The sequence below is a fragment of the Hemitrygon akajei genome, chromosome 3 (genome assembly GCF_048418815.1).
Source record: "Hemitrygon akajei chromosome 3, sHemAka1.3, whole genome shotgun sequence".
In the NCBI taxonomy this organism is placed as follows: Eukaryota; Metazoa; Chordata; class Chondrichthyes; order Myliobatiformes; family Dasyatidae; genus Hemitrygon; species Hemitrygon akajei.
This window is the reverse complement of record NC_133126.1, coordinates 177,216,819-177,234,859: the sequence shown is the minus strand read 5'-3', so window position 1 is coordinate 177,234,859 and position 18,041 is coordinate 177,216,819. Positions and strand designations below refer to the sequence as shown.

The 18,041-nt window shown below is 43.9% G+C and overlaps 1 protein-coding gene across 1 annotated transcript in view; it reads left to right on the top strand.

Annotated features, from left to right (window-relative positions):
* LOC140724601 (uncharacterized) overlaps positions 1–18,041 on the top strand; it is a 284,720-nt gene that overhangs the window by 109,564 nt on the left and 157,115 nt on the right. The window contains exon 10 of the mRNA XM_073039025.1: positions 9,705–9,740. Within this exon, the coding sequence (XP_072895126.1) occupies positions 9,705–9,740 (36 nt within the window). The remainder of the gene's footprint in view (positions 1–9,704; positions 9,741–18,041) is intronic.

Genomic DNA, 18,041 nt, shown 5'->3' with positions numbered 1-18,041 from the left:
CCCCTACTATCCATGTACCTATCCAAATTTCTCTTAAAGGTTGAAATTGAGCTCACATGCAGCAGTTGTGCTGGCAGCTCGTTCCACACTCTCACAACCCTCTGACTGAAGAAGTTTCCCCTCATGTTCCCCTTAAACTTTTCATCTTTCACCCTTAACCCATGACCTCTTGGAGTCTCACCCAACCTCAGTGTAAAAACGTGCTTGCATTTACCCAATCTATACCCCTCATAGTTATGTATACCATTATCAGGTCTCCTCTCAATCTTCTACATGCTAACGAATATAGTCCTCACGTTTTCAATCTTCCCTTATATCTCAGGTCCTCCAGACCCAGCAACATCCTTATAAATTTTCTCTGTACTCTTTCAACCTGTTTACATCTTTCTTGTTGCTAGGTGACCAAAACTTGACACAATACCACAAATTAGACTTCACCAATGTCTTTTACAACTTCAACGTCCCATTTCCTGTACTCGGTACATTGATTTATAAAGACTAATGTGCCAAAAGCACCCTATCTGCCTGTGATGCGGCTTTCAATGAATTATGTACCTGTATTCCCAGATCCCTTTGTTCTGCCACATTCCCCAGTACCCTACCGTTCACTGTATAAGACCTACCCTCATTGGTCCTACTGAAGTGCAAAACCTCACACTGTCATGGTCCGGTCCGTAAAGTCCGCGTTCCGGTCTGTTTGCTCCGGACTCCGGGTCTTCTGGCTGTCCGTTGTTTCAGTTGGGCTTAATCACAGGCTCTTGATTCTCATATTGGGGCTGGAATATAGGTGGCCCTGGGTTCGAGTGTGGTTGCTGTGCAATCAGCAGAAGATCATCTGATAAGTTAGTGGTGTCTACAGTGGAGACGATGGCAGTGTTGGTTGCGTTGCGTTGGGTGGAGAAAGCTAGACTAGTCAAAGTGTTGATATGCTCAGATTCATCCTCAGTTCTAGCAAGTTTAAGGTCTTCTCACTTAAACAGCCGGCAAGATGTACTTCATGAAGTCCTTCAGTCAGTCACAAGAGTTGCAAATCAGGGAGGTCAGGTTAAATTTCTATGGGTTGCAGCTCATGTAGGGGTGAAGGGGAATGAAAGGGTGGATGAGTTGGCAAAGAGGGCATTAAAGAAAGAAAATATAGAAATGCACATTAGTATCAGTAAAGCAGAGGTTAAGTGTGTAATCTGGGAAAAAATCAACCAAATGTGGCAAGAGAGATGGGACAGGGATGGGAAAGGGAGGCATTTATATCAAATACAAAAAAGTGTTGCAGGTACTAGGGTAGGTAGTAGATACAGAAGAGAGGAAATTATGTGGGCTCGGTTAAGGCTGGGGCACTGTGCACTAAACCAACATTGAAATTGATAGGGAAACACCGGACAGGACTGTGTGAGGAATATCAGGAAGAGGAGTCAGTAGAACATGTAGTTCTGAGTTGCAGGAAGTATGGGATACAGAGAGGGGTGATGAGAATTAATCTAAGGGAATTGGGGGTGCAGGAATTCACATTAAAAGGGTTGCTGGGCATGAGTGAGAGAACACAGGTTAGGGTATTTTTAGCTTAAGGGGTAAAGGGTTTTTTTTTTATAGGATATGATGGATAAACAGGAATAGGGTAATAGGATGGCCAAAGATGGGAGGATAAAGTGTAGGTTAGGGTATGTGTGTGTGTGCGATTGGGTGAAGGGATTTAGAATGAGAGCCTATTGCACACTCTGGAGCAGAAGGTGGCGGTAATGCACCATTAAGCTGGGTGCCAACTGCCGTAAAACAAGACGGAGGGAGAGAGAGTGGTTGCTGGTTTGTCTCGTCAGTATTCTGTCCTTGCCTCTGTGGGGTAAGTCAGGCCGTTTTTGCTGTTACCCTATGGTGAGATCTGTCCCTTCCTGTCCTTGCCTCCGTTGGGTAAGTCAGGCCGACTTTGCCATTACCCTCAGGCTGGACTGTTCCTTTCCTTCCCTTTGAAACCTGGCCTGTAGCCCTGCCTGCAACCCACGCCTGAAGCCCTGCCGACTACCTTTGCCTGTATCGCCGTCAAGTTCAGCTGCCGGAGTGAGACCGGAGCCTTGCCATTGCCAACAGAAGGAACTATCTATCGCTGAGCTTGGAACTGTCCCTTTGTGTCTGTGTATGAGTCCCGGCCCTACGTCCTGTTCCCAAGGAGGGGTCCTGGCTCTGTGTTCAGTGTTCCTGTGCTCCGTGTCCAAGGCTCCGAGGAGGTTCCAGTCGGTGTCCAAGTCCAAGTTGTAGCTTTGGCCCTGAGTCCTGGTCTCATCCAGGGCCAGTGTCCGTGTTCCAGCTACACCTCTCCCCACTTCTGCTTTGCTCTCCCTTGTCCTAGGCACTGCGTTCCTGCTCTCCCTCGACCTAGGCTCTGTGTTCCTGCTCTCCCTCGACCTAGGCTCTGTGTTCCTGCTCTCCCTCGACCTAGGCTCTGCATTCCTGCTCTCCCTCGATCAAGAACAAGTCTGAGCTTCATGTCCTCGTCCAGCCCTGGAGCCCGCATCCTGCCCCCACGTCCAGTCCTTGCCTGGATCCGGAGGCCAAGCCTGAGTCAAGACCCAGGTTCTGGGTCTCTGTCCAGTCTCTGGCTCTGAGTCCTTATCCAGTTCCTAGTTCCTCGTCCAGGTCCCACTTACCTACTCATGTCCTAGCCCATGCCCTGTCTTCAAGTCTTGTCCAGGGCCTGTGTCTTGTCCAGTGTCATTTCTTCCCCACTTCCCTTGCTTTCTTGATACACCTTGTCCTCTCCCTAGTACTTCAGTGTCTGTGTCTTGCATTTGGGTCCGTTCCCAACACCCTCCTATGACAGAAGGAGCCAGCCATACATGGACCCAGCAAAACAGACACTGTCGTCTAACTCTTGTCATCCTGGGTTCCCTCCTGATTGAATACCCCCCCCCCCCCCACCCGCCCAGGTCGTCCTTAGTCCTGGAGAGCCTGTTAGGTTGCCCGGAGGCTCCCATAGAGGGGGTTGCCTCCTGTCATGGTCCAGTCCGTGAAGTCCGAGTTCCTGTTCATGGTCCGGTCCGTTGACTCCGGGTCTTCTGGCTGTCCGTTGTTTCTGTTGGGCTTAATCACAGGCACCTGATTCTCATATTGGGGCTGGAATATAAGTGGCCCTGGGTTCGAGTGTGGTTGCTGGTTCGTCTTGTTGGTATCCTGTCCTTGCCTCTGTGGGGTAAGTCAGGCTGTCCTTGCCATTACCCTACGGTGGGATCTGTCCCTTCCTGTCCTTGCCTCTGTTGGGTAAGTCAGGCCATCTTTGCCATTACCCTGAGGCTGGACTGTTCCCTTCCTTCCCTCTGAAGCCTGGCCTGTAGCCCTACTGGCTACCTTTGCCTGTATCGCCGTCAAGTTCAGCCACCGGAGTGAGACCCAAGTCTTGCCATGCCAACAGAAGGAACTATCTATCGTTGTGCTTGGAACTGTCTCTTTGTGTCCCTGTGTTTAGTGTCCATGTATGAGTCCCAGCTCTATGTCCTGTCCCCAAGGAGGGGTCCTGAATCTGTGTAATACCCCAGCCCTACATCCTGTTCCCAAGGAGGGGACCCGGCTCTGTGTTCAGTGTCCCTGTGCTCCATGTCCTAGGCTCAGTGTTCCTGTGCTCCATTTCCTAGGCTCCGAGGAGGTTCCAGTCCGTGTTCAAGTCCAAGTCGTAGCCTAGGCCCTGAGTCCTGGTCTCATCCAGGGCCAGTGTCCGTGTTCCAGCTACACCTCTCCCCGCTTCTGCTTTGCTCTCCTTTGACCTAGGCTCTGCGTTCCTGCTCTCCCTCAATCAAGAACAAGTCTGAGCTTCATGTCCTCGTCCAGCCCTGGAGTCCCGTGTCCTACCCTCACGTCCAGTGCTGTTGCCTTGCCACGTCCAGTCCTCGCCTGGATTCAGAGCCCGAGCCCGAGTCAAGACCCAGGTTCCGGGTCTCTGTCCAGTCTCTGGCTTGGAGTCCTTATCCAGTTCCTAGTTCCTCGTCCAGGTCCCACTTACCTACTCTAGTCCTAGCCCATGCCCTGTCTCCTAGTCTTGTCCAGGGCCTGTGTCTTGTCCAGCATCGTTTCTTCCCCACTTCCCTTGCTTTCTTGATACACCTAGTCCTCTCCCTAGTACTTCAGTGTCTGTGTCTTGAATTTGGGTCCGTTCCCAACGCCCTCCGTATGACACACACTTGCCTGTATTAAATTACATCTCCCATTTTTCAGCCCATTTTTCCAGCTGATGCAGATCTCTTGATAGCCTTCCTCACTGACCACTACAACCCTAATCTTGGTGTCATCCGCAACTTTGCTGATCCAGTTAACCACATTATCATCCAGACCAGTGATACAGATGTCAAACAACAGCTCTGATCCTGTGTCAACATAAGAACATAAGAGATAGGAACAGGAGTAGGCCAATTGGCCCCTCAAGCCTGCTCCGCCATTCAACAAGATCATGGCTGATCCAATCTTAACTCTAGTTTTCACCGAATCCCACAAGGCACCATGCCGCCCATTTTATTTTATTATTCATCCCGCCCAAACCCATGTGATCACCCGGGGGGAAAAAAACCGAGTTGCCAATTGAGGAGAAAAAATCTGGCAAATTCCTCTCCGACCCATCCAGGCTATGGAAAACTGGTCCAGGAGATCACATGGCTGATCTAAACCTAGCCTCATGTCCACTTACCTGCTCGCTCACCGTATCCCCTAACACCACTAGTAGTGTCAACACCACTAGTCACGGGCCTCCAGTCAGAGAGGCAATCTTCTACTACCACTCTCTGGCTTCTCCCACAAAGCCAATGTCTAATCCAATTTTTTTTAAATTCATGCGCGCAGAATCATTACGAATATACTCGAGACACAAATCCCACCGGTGACCGTCTCTTGATCGCCCTGCCTTGCAACCACGCTGCCCCGACCATTTCTCAGATGCACCGCAGCGGAACGGAGCTCCGTATCAGATGCGAGCGGTCCGCTGGGCATGGAATCATTGCTGAGATCGGCGTTGCCAAATCATTGAAAAATTCGCTTGGAGTGGAGAGGCGGCGAGCAGCAAAATACTGCCACCTGCTGGCTCTCCGTTTCAATGCCACGGAAAATAGCAGGTCCGGCCCCGGGGAGGACAGGGGCTTTGTCAATTTCTCAGTTCAGCAGCCCTGTCAGCAATCATTGCTATGTATACAATGACTCCTTGCAGTGCTGATTGTACTATTCCTCTAATTTCAGGAAACTCATCCTGAGTGTCAAATGAGGTGTCAATGTCTCAATAATCAGAGTCTGCAAACAATCTCTTTTACTGCTGAACTTTAAGCAAGTATAGTCCACAGTAATGTGCTTGCTTCCCTTGGAAATAGCCCAAATAACTCTTTTCCTAGGGCATGTGATAGGCATATGTAATACTAGGAATGATAAAATATTATTAAAAATGGAGAAGTAGTAGTATTCAACTCAACACACAAAAAAAGCTGGAGGAACTCAGCAGGCCAGGCAGCATCTATGGAAAAGAGTAAATAGAAAACAGAGAAAACCTGCAGCACAATACAGGCCCTTCAGCTCACAAAGTTGTGCCAAACATGTCCCTACCTCAGAAATGACTAGACTTACCTATAGCCCTCTATTTTACTAAACTCCATGTACCTATCCAAAAGACTCTTAAAAGACCCTATCATATCTGTTGCCGGCAGCCCATTCCATGCACTCACCACTCTCTAAGTAAAAAACTTACCGCTGACATCTCCTCTGTACCTACTCCCCAGCACCTTAAACCCATGTCTTCTTGTGGCAACCATTTCAGCACTGGGGAAAAAGTCTCTGACTATCCACATGATCAATGCCTCTCATCATCTTATACACCTCTATCAGGTCACCTCTCATACTCTGTCGCTCCAAGGAGAAAAGGCTGAGATCACTCAACCTATTCTCATAAGGCATGCTCCCCAATCCAGGCAACATCCTTGTAAATCTCCTCTGCACCCTTTCTATGGCTTCCACATCCTTTCTGTAGTGAGGTGACCAGAACTGAGCATAGTACTCCAAGTGGGGTCTGACCAGGGTCCTATATATTTGCAACATTACCTCTCGGCTCCTAAATTCAATTCCAAAATTGATAAAGGCCAATATACCATATGCCTTCTTAACCACAGAGTCAACCTGCGCAGCTGCTTTGAGCGTCCTATGGACTCGGACCCCAAGATCCCTCTGATCCTCCACACTGCCAAGAGTCTTACCATTAATACTATATTCTGCCATCATATTTGACCTACCAAAATGAACCACTTCTCAGCCCAGTTTTGCATCCTATCAGTGTCCCACTGTAACCTCTGACAGCCCTCCACACTATCCACAACACCTCCAACCTTTGTGTCATCAGCAAATTTAGACCATAAGACAAAGGAGCAGAAGTTGGCCATTCGGCCCATCGAATCTGCTCCGCCATTTCATCATGAGCTGATCTTTAGTCCCATTTCCCCGACTTCTCACCATAACCTTTGATGTCCTGACTACTCAGGTACCTATCAATCTCTGCCTTAAATACACCCAATGACTTGGCCTCCACTGCTGCCCGTGCCAACGTATTCCATAGATTCACCACCCTCTGGCTAAAAAAATTTTTTTGCATCTCTGTTCTGAATGGGCGCCCAGCAATCCTCAAGTCATGTCCTGTCGTACTAGACTCCCCCACCATGGGAAACAACATTGCCACATCCACTCTGTCTATGCCTTTCAACATTCAAAATGTTTCTATGTGGTCCCCCCTCGTTCTTCTAAACTCCAAGGAGTACAGTCCAAGAGCGGTCAACCGTTCCTCATATGTTAACCCTCTCATTCCCAGAATCATTCTAGTGAATCTTCTCTGAACCCTCTCCAATGTCAGCACATCCTTTCTTAAGTAAGGAGCCCACAACTGCACACAGTATTCCAAATGAGGTCTTACCAGTGCCTTATAGAGCCTCAACATCACATCCCTGCTCCTATACTCTATTCCTCTAGAAATGAATGCCAACATTGCATTCGCCTTTTTTACCACCGACTCAACCTGGAGGTTAACCATAAGGGTATCCATCCCTCCACTTCTTCATCCAAGTCATTTATAAAAATCACAAAAATAAGGGTCCCAGAACAGATGCCTGAGGCACTCCGCTGGTGACCGACCTCCATGCAGAATATGACCCATCTACAACCACTCTTTTCCTTCTGTGGGCAAGCCAGTTCTGGATCCACAAAGCAATGTCCCCTTGGATCCCATGCCTCCTTACTTTCGCAATAAGCCTTGCATGGGGTACCTTATCAAATGCCTTGCTGAAATCCATATACACTACATCTACTGCTCTACCTTTATCAATGTGTTTAGTCACGTCCTCAAAAAATTCAATCAGGCTCATAAGGCATGACCTGCCTTTCACAAAGCCATGCTGACTACTCCTAATCATATTATACCTCTCCAAGTGTTTATAAATCCTGCCTCTAGGATCTTTTCCATCAACTTACCAACCACTGAGGTAAGACTCACTGGTCTATAATTTCCTGGACTATCAACATCTGCAACCCTCCAATCCTCCGGAACCTCTCCCGTCCCCATTGATGAGTCAAAGATCATCGCCAGAAGCTCAGCAATCTCCCCCCTCGCCTCCCACAGTAGCCTGGGGTACATCTTGTCCGGTCCCAGTGACTTATCCAACTTGATGCTTTCCAAAAGCTCCAGCACATCCTCTTCCTTAATATCTACATGCTCAAGCTTTTCAGTCTGCTGCAAGTCATTACTACAATCACCAAGATCCTTTTCCATAGTGAATACTGAAGTAAAGTATTCATTAAGTACCTCTGCTATTTCCTCTGATTCCATACACACTTTCCCACTGTCACACTTGATAGGTCCTATTCTTTCACGTTTTATCCTCTTGCTCTTCACATACTTGTAGAATGCCTTGGGGTTTTCCTTAATTCTGCCCATCAAGGCCTTCTCATGGCCCCTTCTGGCTCTCCTAATTTCCTTCTTAAACTCCTTCCTAGTAACCTTATAATCTTCTAGATCTTTAACATTACCCAGCTCTCTAAACCTTTTGTAAGCTTTTCTTTTCTTCTTGCCTAGATTTATTACAGCCTTTGTACACCATCATTCCTGTACCCTACCATAACTTCCCTGTCTCATAACTACCTATACAGAACTCTACACAAATATCCCCTGAACATTTGCCACAGTTCTTCTCTAACTTTCCCTGAGAACATCTGTTTCCAATTTAAGCCTCCAATTTCCTGCCTGATAGCCTCATAATTCCCCTTACTCCAACTAAACACTTTTCTAACTTGTCTGTTCCTATCTCTCTCCAATGCTATTGTAAAGGAGATAGAATTATGATCACTATCTCCAAAATGCTCTCCCATTGAGAGATCTGACACCTGACCAGGTTCATTTCCCAATACCAAATCAAGTATAGCCTCTCCTCTTGTAGGCTTATCTACAATACTGTGCCAAGAAACCTTCCTGCACACACCTAACAAACTCCACCCCATCTAAACCCTTTGCTCTAGGGAGATGCGAATTGATATTTGGGAAATTAAAATCTCCCATCATGACACTCCGTTATTATTGCACCTTTCCAGGATCTGTTTCCCTATCTGCTCCTCGATGTCCCTGTTACTATTAGGCGGTCAATAAAAAACATCCAGTAAAGTTATTGACCCCTTCTTGTTCCTAACCTCCACCCACAGAGACTCTGTAGACAATCCCTCCATGGCATCCACCTTTTTTGCAGCCGTGACACTATCTCTGATCAACAGTGCCATGCCCCCACCTCTTTTGCCCCCCCTCCCTGTCTTTTCTGAAACATCTAAAACCCAGCACTTGAAGTACAGTTGACGTTTCAGGCCGAGATCCTTCATCAGGACTGTAAAGGAAGATGAGAAGTCAGAGTAAGAAGATGGGGGAGAGGAGAAAGAAATACAGGGTAGTAGGTGATAGGAGGTACCGGGAGAGAGGGAGGGGGTGAAGCAAAGAGCTGAGAAGCCAATTGGTGAAAGACATAAAGGGCTGGAGAAAGGGGAATTTGTTAGGAGAGAACAGCAAGCCATGGAAGAAAGGAAAGGGGGAGGAGCTCCAGACGGAGGTGATGGGCAGGTAAGGAGATAAGATGAGAGAGGGAAATGGGAATGGGGGAATGGTGAAGTGGGGGGTGGAATTACCAGAAGTTCAACAAATGATGCTCAGGTTGGAGGCTAACCAGATGGAATATAAGTTGTTGCTCCTCCATCCTGAGTGTGGTTTCATCGTGGCAGTAGAGAGCATGGAGTGACATATTGGAATAGGAATGGGAAGTTGAATTGAAATGGGTGGCTTCTGGGAGATCCCGTCTTTTGTGGTGGGCAGAGCAAAGGTGCTCGGCAAAGCGGTCTCCCAGTTTACGTCCGGTCTCACCGATATACAGGCGGCTGCACCCAGAGCACACTAAACAGTAGATGACCCCAACAGACTCACAAGTGAAGTGTCACCTCACCTGGAAGGACTTTGGGGGCCCTGAAAAGTAGTGAGGGAGGAGGTTTAGCAAGGAAGAGTGCCAGGAGGGAGATCAGTAGGGAGGGGTGAATGGACAAGGTGTTCATTTTGCTGTGGTTTTGGTGGATAATCCTATTTTGGAGAATGGATTTATTTTGTTTGATTATATTATAAGATCTTTGAAATAATTAAAAATAACATGGAGGTCTAATACAGTAATTTGTTCTCTTGTCAATAGGGAGACCCAGGATTCCAAGGAGAAGGCGGCTTTCCTGTAAGTAACGAATCATCTAGTTGCTCTTAATTAAGGATTATCTTGGCTTTATCTGCTAAATGATGAATGATTGAAAGAGCAATCAGGTTGAGAGTGTGTATCTGATGAGCTGAATTATGACAGGAAGCATTTGAATAGAATCTACAGTTAATCACTGTACAACATTAATTTATTTTCATTAACATGTTAGTCATTCAAGTTATGTGAAAGGAGATAATGGGATAGGAGGAAAGAAAGTCTGAGGGAAAGGTGAAAAGGGCAAGGGGAAGCAGAAAGAGGTGAGGACAGGAATAGGACAGCAAAATCTTGAGCAAAGTGGGAGGGGAAGCCTGAGACAAAAGGAAGGTTGATTATTGGAGAGAAGTCTCTGCCATTGGAAGCATTGTGCAGGCTGGAACAGACCACTACCTAACACGGCTCATCTCAGGAACTAAATGTGGGCATGACTTGAAAGCCAGTTTTCCATTTCCTTTCATTTAGTATTCAGGTCAACGACTCAGATGGGGTGACATAGTAGTGTAGTGGTTAGCACAATGCTTTATAGCACCAGTGACAAATTTACAGATTGAGTCTTTTGGTGAAGAATGCAAATGGAATATTGGCATTTATTTCAAGGGGAATAGAATATAAAAGCAAGGAGATAATGCTAAGGTTTTATGTGACACCAGTCAGGCCACACTTGGAGCATTGTCAACAGTTTTGGGCCCCATGTCTCAGAAAGGATGTGTTGTCATTAAGACAGAGTCCAAAGGAGGTTCACAAGGGTGATTTTGGGAATGAAAGGGTTAACATATGAGGAGCGTTTGGCAGCCTTGGGCCTGTACTCACTGGAATTTAGGAGGATGCATGGGGGATCTCATTGAAAGGACGAGATAAGGTGGATGTGGAAAGGATGTTTCGTTTGGTGAGGTATCGAGAACTAGAAGGCACAGCCTGAAAATTGAGGGGCAACCTTTTAGAACAGAAGTAAGGAGGAATTTTTTTTAGCCAGAGAGTAGTGAATCTGTGGAATGCTCTGACACAGACTGCAGTGGAGGGCAAGTCCATGAGTATATTTGAGGCGGAAGTTGATCATTTCCTGATCGGTCAGGGTATGAAAGGATAGGGTGAGAAGGCAGGTATATGGGGTTGAGTGGGATCCCCAATCAGCCATGATGGAATGGCGGAGCTTACTCGATGGGCTGAATGGTCTGATTCTGCTCCTATGTCTTGTGGTCTAAATGAATAGCATGCCTACCTATAGACTCACTTTCAAGGACTCTTTACAACTCTTGATCTCAGTAGTTTTTTATTAGCAGTTTGTCTTCTTTTGCACTTTGCTTGTTTGTCAGTCTTTGCCTTATATATAGTTTTCTCAGGAAATTCTATTTTACTTATTTTTTCCTGTAAATGGCTGTAAGAAAATAAGTCTCAAAGCAGCATAGAGTAACAAGTACCTACTTTGATAATAAATTTTACTTTGAGTCTGAATTTGATAATTGGTATATATAGTTTGTGAAATTCTATTGTATTTCTTTTCTTCTCCCTGTAAATGCCTGCCTGTACGGTTGTTTACTAAAGGCCTGTTTAAGATAGTTTGATGAGTCTGACCCCAGTAATGGGTATGTTATTGGGAGGCATTCTAAGGGACCACATATATAAGTATTTGGATAATCAGGCTGGTTTAGGATAGTCAGCATGGTTTTGCGCATATTAGGTTGTGTCTAACCAATCGTATCGAATTTTTCAAAGTAGTTAAGTGAAGTTAATGAAGGCAAGGCAGTGGATATTGTCTACATGGATTTTAGCAAAACCTTTGGCAAGGTTCCATACGGAGGTTGGTCAAGAAGGTTCAGTTGCTCGGTATTCAAGATGAGGTAACAAATTGGCTTCGTGGAAGAGGCCGGGGAGCGGTAGTAGATGGTTGTCTCTCTGACTGGAGACCTGTGTCTAGTGGAGTGCCCCAGGGATCAGTGCTGGGTCCATTGTAGTTTGTCATCTATATCAACCATATGACGATACGGTTGACTGGATCAGCAAATTTGCGGATGACGCCAAGATTGGGAGTATAGTGGACAGCAAGGAAAATTATCGTGGCTTGCACTGGGATCTGGACCAGCTGGAAAAATGGTCTGAACATTGACAGATGGAACTTAATGTGGACAACTGTGAGGCGTTGCATTTCGGAAGGACAAACCAAGGTCAGACTTAAACGGTGAGTGGTAGTGCACTGAGGAGGTCAGTAAAACAGTGATCTGGGAATACAGATCCATAACTTCTTGAAAGTGGTGTCACAGGTAGATAGTGACATAAAGAACACGTGGTAAATTGGCCTTCATAAAGTGTTGAGTACAGGAGTTGCGATGTTACATTGAAATTTTATAAGGCAATGGTGAGGCCTAATTTGGACTATCGTGCGCTCACTTACCTACAAGAAAGATGTGTACAAGATTGAAAGAATGCAGAGAAAATTTACAGGGATGTTGCAAGGACTTGAGGACCTGAGTTACAGGTTATGGTTGAATAGGTCAGGACTTTATTCCCCCGAATGTATAAAAATGAGAGGAGATTTGATAGAGGTATCCAAAATAATGAGGGATATAAACAGGGTAAATGTAAACAGGCTTTTTCCTCTGAGGTTGGGTCGGACTAGTAACAGAGGTCATGGGTTAAGGGTGAAAGATGAAATGTTTAAGGGGAACATGAGGGGGAGTTTCTTCACTCAGAGGGTGGTAGGGTATGGAACAAGCTGTAATTGGAAGTGCTGTTGCAGGTTTAAGAGAGCATTTAAGAGAAATTTGGATAGGTACATGGATGAGAGGGCTATTGTCCGGGTGCAGGCCGATGGTTCTAGTCAGGTTAGCTGTTTGGCATGGACTAGATGGGCAGAAGGGCCTGTTTCTGTGCTGTGGTGCTCTATGACACCAAAATGAATCTCAAATTAGTATATGGTAACGTGTACCAAATTTGATAATAAATTTACTTTGAACTTTGATAGAGTAAATATATCAGAACACATCTTTGTGTTCATATTGGCAAGTCAATACATTCTCTTATAAAGCATCAGTGTTTTCTCCATAACAGTGCAGCCAGGAAGCATTTGACCAGGCCTCTGTGTCAAATGGTGGTAGAACCACAAGCCTGTAGCTCTTCCCCACTGTGGCTGCTCGGAGCTTCAGTGCACTCTGTTACGTATTCGGGCAACAATAATATAGATGAGTTAGGCAAGGGGTTTTATAACGAATAACACGTTTATTAAACACTGATAACAAACCCCCTTCAAATGTAAACAAACCCAAACAATGGTCCGAGCTCAGCTGCTGGCAGCTGGTCAGACAGTTCTTAATAGCTTTGCAGTCTCAAACAGTCTTTAAAGTAGTATTGAAAAAAACAGTTCTCCAAAGCGAATTGCCGAATGAAAACAGTTCAAAGAATGATATGCCGACAGTTCAAAAGCTCACGGTACTTTTAAAAGGAGAGACTTTTTAAAGCGATGTAAATTCTCTTCCACGTCGATGTCCTTCGATTCCCAGCGTCGAACTCCCACGTCGAATTTTATTAAATATAACAACTTAAAGTGACTGACCTCTCTTCCACACTATTCTCAAACCCTTTCTGGTCATCCCAGGGGTCAACAGCGAGAATAGTCAACGAAATCCTTCCGAATGAGGATCACACAAGGTCGAAGTCAATCCATCGAAAATCGATTTTTCTTGATCTCCAAACTTCACTCTCCATTAGCAAAGAAACCGTTGGCTCTGACCTTTTAAACTTCAGGCATTATATAGAACTTCATTTTTAACTAAACTGCGTCATCCCTTTAAATCACGCAGTGACATGAAGTCATCTTGGCAAATCCAGCCACGCACTGCCCCACCTGACAGGGTGGGTCTTCCTTTTATACCCTGTAGAAAAAACCTGTCACATGACCTCTACTGGCGGGAAAATGACATCACTCCACCATTACCTCATGTCCAGTATAACTTCAACCCCAGTCACGTGACAAGGGTACCACTGTCACGTGTCACGGGTACGTAACACCTCCCTCCAAAAAAAACATTTTTGGTCTATCAAGAACAAAAAATTTTTAACAATTACTTACAAAAAAAAACAAATGTATAAATCATATAACATACACAATATACAATACAGTAGGAGTGTTACAATAAAAAAAACCACTCCAAAAAAAAACATTGTACATTCAATATCGAGATAGACAATCAGCAACCACATTATCTTTACCTTTAATATGAGTTATCACAATATTGTACTCTTGTAACATCAAACTCCAATTTAACAATCTTCTGTTTTTGTTTTTCATCTTACTCAGAAAAACTAACGGATTATGATCAGTGTAAACAATAAGTGGTTTTTGAGTTGTACCAACATATACCTCAAAATATTCCAAAGCTAAAACAAGAGATAACAATTCTTTCTCTATTGTTGAATAGTTTCTTTGATGCTTATTAAATTTCTTAGAAAAGTAAGCTACCGGATGATCAACCTCATCACCCTCATTCCTTTGCATCAATACTGCTCCCGCAGCTTCATCACTAGCATCTACAGCTAATGAAAAAGGTTTTTCAAAGTCAGGTGCCTTAAGCACAGGTTGTTCACATATCATTGTTTTCAATTTTTCAAATGCTTCCTGATAAAACACTGTCCACACAAACTTCACATTCTTCTGCAGAAGATTAGTTAATGGAAGGGCAACATTAGCAAAATTCTTACAAAATTTTCGATAATATCCTACCATTCCCAAAACCCTTCTGAGAGTTTTTTTCCCCGTCGGAGTGGGAATTTCTAAAATTGCCTGAACATTTGCCTGAACAGGAGCTACCTTACCTTGACCCACAACATAACCAAGGTAAGTCACAGTAGCATGTCCAAATTCACTCTTGGCTAAATTAATAGTCAAGTTAGCTTTTGAAAGCTTTTCAAACAATTTCTCCACCGCAATAATGTGTGCTTCCCAAGTATCATTTCCTGTCACTAAATCATCAATATAAGCATCAGTATCTTTCAATCCCTGAATCACAGAATTAATCATCCTCTGAAAAGTACCTGGGGCATTCTTCATCCCAAATGGAAGAACATTATACTCATATAACCCAGATGGAGTTACAAATGCAGAAATCTCTCTACCTCTGTCCGTTAGTGGAACACACCAATACCCTTTCAATAAATCAATCTTTGTAAGGAACTTTGCTTTTCCAACTTTATCTACACAATCATCTACTCTAGGAATTGGATATGCATCTGTTTTCGTTACAGCATTCACCTTCCTATAGTCCGTACAAAACCTAATACTACCATCAGGTTTTGGCACCATAACACATGGCGAACTCCAATTCGAGTTAGAATGTCTAATAATATCATTCTCTAACATGTATTCAATTTCTTTCTCAGCAAGTTCACATTTTTCCATGTTCATCCTATATGGATGTTGTTTAATAGGTTTGGCATCTCCAACATCTACATCATGTGAAGCTATAGTAGTCCTTCTAGGAACATCTGGAAACAAATCCTTATACTTAAAAATCAATTCCTTCATCTGTTGTTTCTGCTCTAGTTGTAAATGTGCTAATTTCTCATCCATATTTTCCAAAATAGTCGAATTAGGTAACCTAACAGAAACAATGTTAGATTTAGAATGAAAGTCAGATGAATCATCTATCATGTTCCCAGTTAAATCCAACTCATTCTCACTAACCACAACAGTCACAGTATCAGATTGTTTCTCAAAATATGGTTTAATCATATTTATGTGGCAAAGTTGTGTTGACCTTCTACGATCTGGAGTTTTTATTACATAATCCACATCATTAACTCTAGACACAATTTCATAAGGTCCATGAAATCTAGCTTGTAAAGGATTTGTCTGCACTGGGAAAAAAACCAACACCTTAACTCCAGGCTTAAACATCCTCATCCTAGCTTCCTTATCATACCAAATTTTCATTTTCTCCTGAGCCAACTTCAAATTTTCCTTGGCTAAGCTACAAGCTTTATGTAACCTGTCCTTAAATTTCAAAACATAATCCAACAAATTAGTATGCACTTCCTTACTAATCCACTGTTCCTTCAATAAAGCTAAAGGTCCTCTAACTCTATACCCAAACACAAGTTCAAATGGACTAAACCCTAAAGATTCCTGTACCGATTCCCTTACTGCAAATAAAAGTAAGTTTATACTCTCATCCCAGTCACTTTCATTCTCCACACAATATGTCCTAATCATATTCTTGAGAGTAGAATGAAACCTCTCCAAAGCACCTTGCGATTCTGGATGGTACGCAGACGAAGTGATTTGCTTAGCTCCCAATTTATAAACTATCTGTTGAAACAATCCAGACATAAAATTACTACCTTGATCAGTTTGTATTTCCTTAGGCAATCCAAAATAAGTAAAGAATTTTATAAGAGCCTTCATCACAGTTTTAGCTTTTATATTCCTAAGTGGTACTGCCTCTGGAAACTTAGACGAAGTACACATGATAGTCAACAAATACTGATAACCAGTTTTTGTCTTTGGTAAGGGACCAACACAATCTACAATAACTTTAGAAAACGGTTCACCAAATGCTGGAATAGGTTGTAATGGAGCTACTGGTGTAACCTGATTTGGTTTAGATAGATAGATAGATAGATAGATACTTTATTCATCCCCATGGGGAAATTCAACATTTTTTTCCAATGTCCCATACACTTGTTGTAGCAAAAACTCATTACATACAATACTTAACTCAGTAATAATATGATATGCATCTAAATCACTAACTCAAAAAGCATTAATAATAGCTTTAAAAAAAGTTCTTAAGTCCTGGCAGTTGAATTGTAAAGCCTAATGGCATTGGGGAGTATTGACCTCTTCATCCTGTCTGAGGAGCATTGCATCGACAGTACCTGTCGCTGAAACTGCTTCTCTGTCTCTGGATGGTGCTATGTAGAGGATGTTCAGGGTTTTCCATAATTGACCGTAGCCTACTCAGCGCCCTTCGCTCAGCTACCGATGTTAAACTCTCCAGTACTTTGCCCACGACAGAGCCCGCCTTCCTTATCAGCTTATTAAGACGTGAGGTGTCCTTCTTCTTAATGCTTCCTCCCCAACACGCCACCACAAAGAAGAGGGCGCTCTCAACAACTGACCTATAGAACATCTTCAGCATCTCACTGCAGACATTGAATGACGCTAACCTTCTAAGGAAGTACAGTCGACTCTGTGCCTTCCTGCACAAGGCATCTGTGTTGGCAGTCCAGTCTAGCTTCTCGTCCAACTGTACTCCCAGATACTTGTAGGTCTTAACCTGCTCCACACATTCTCCATTAATGATCACTGGCTCCATATGAGGCCTAGATCTCCTAAAGTCCACCACCATCTCCTTGGTCTTGGTGACATTGAGACGCAGGTAGTTTGAGTTGCACCATATCACAAAGTCCTGTATCAGTTTCCTATACTCCTCCTCCTGTCCATTCCTGACACACCCCACTATGGCCGTTTACCCACAATTTGACAAGTATGGCACGTCTTACAAAACATCGCCACATCTTTTCTTAAACCAGGCCAGTAAAAATGTTTTAAAATCTTGTCCACAGTTTTCCTTACCCCTTGATGTCCACCTAAAGGCACACTATGAGCTAAAGTCAAAATCTCATTCCGATAAACTTTAGGAACAACCACCTGATAAACAACATTCCATTCCTCACTTGCAGGAATTGTAGGCGACCTCCACTTCCTCATCAACACTCCTTTTTCCAAATAATATCCTACTGACACCTTCTCAATTTCACTACCTAGTAAAGCTTGTTCCCTTAATTTTATAATCTCAGGATCTCTATTCTGCTCTGCTATCATCTCCTTCCGAGACAGAGATAAATCTTAATAGTCAGACTTACTCCCAGAATCTTGTTCAAACAACGAAGGTAAGAAAGTTTCTGACACATCCTCAAAACTCAAATCCTGAGTTGAACAGTCATGAGTAACAACCTCATTCTGCACATCAATCTTTTTAGCCATAGCTCTAGTCACAACACAAGAAAAATCTGTGTTAGAATTCACCTCAGGTACCTCTGACTCCATTGTCAAATGCACTTCAGGAAAAACTTGTCCACCTGCCAAGTCATTACCTAACAATAAAGAAATACCCTTCACAGGTAAGCTATGCTGTAATCCTACCTTAACAAATCCTGTAACTAACCCTGATTTTAAATTTACTTCATGTAAATGTACAGGCATAAAATCACTTCCAACACCTCTTATGTAATTTACCTCACCAGTATCACTCTCTTCATTAAACTTCAACACACTATCTAACATCAGTG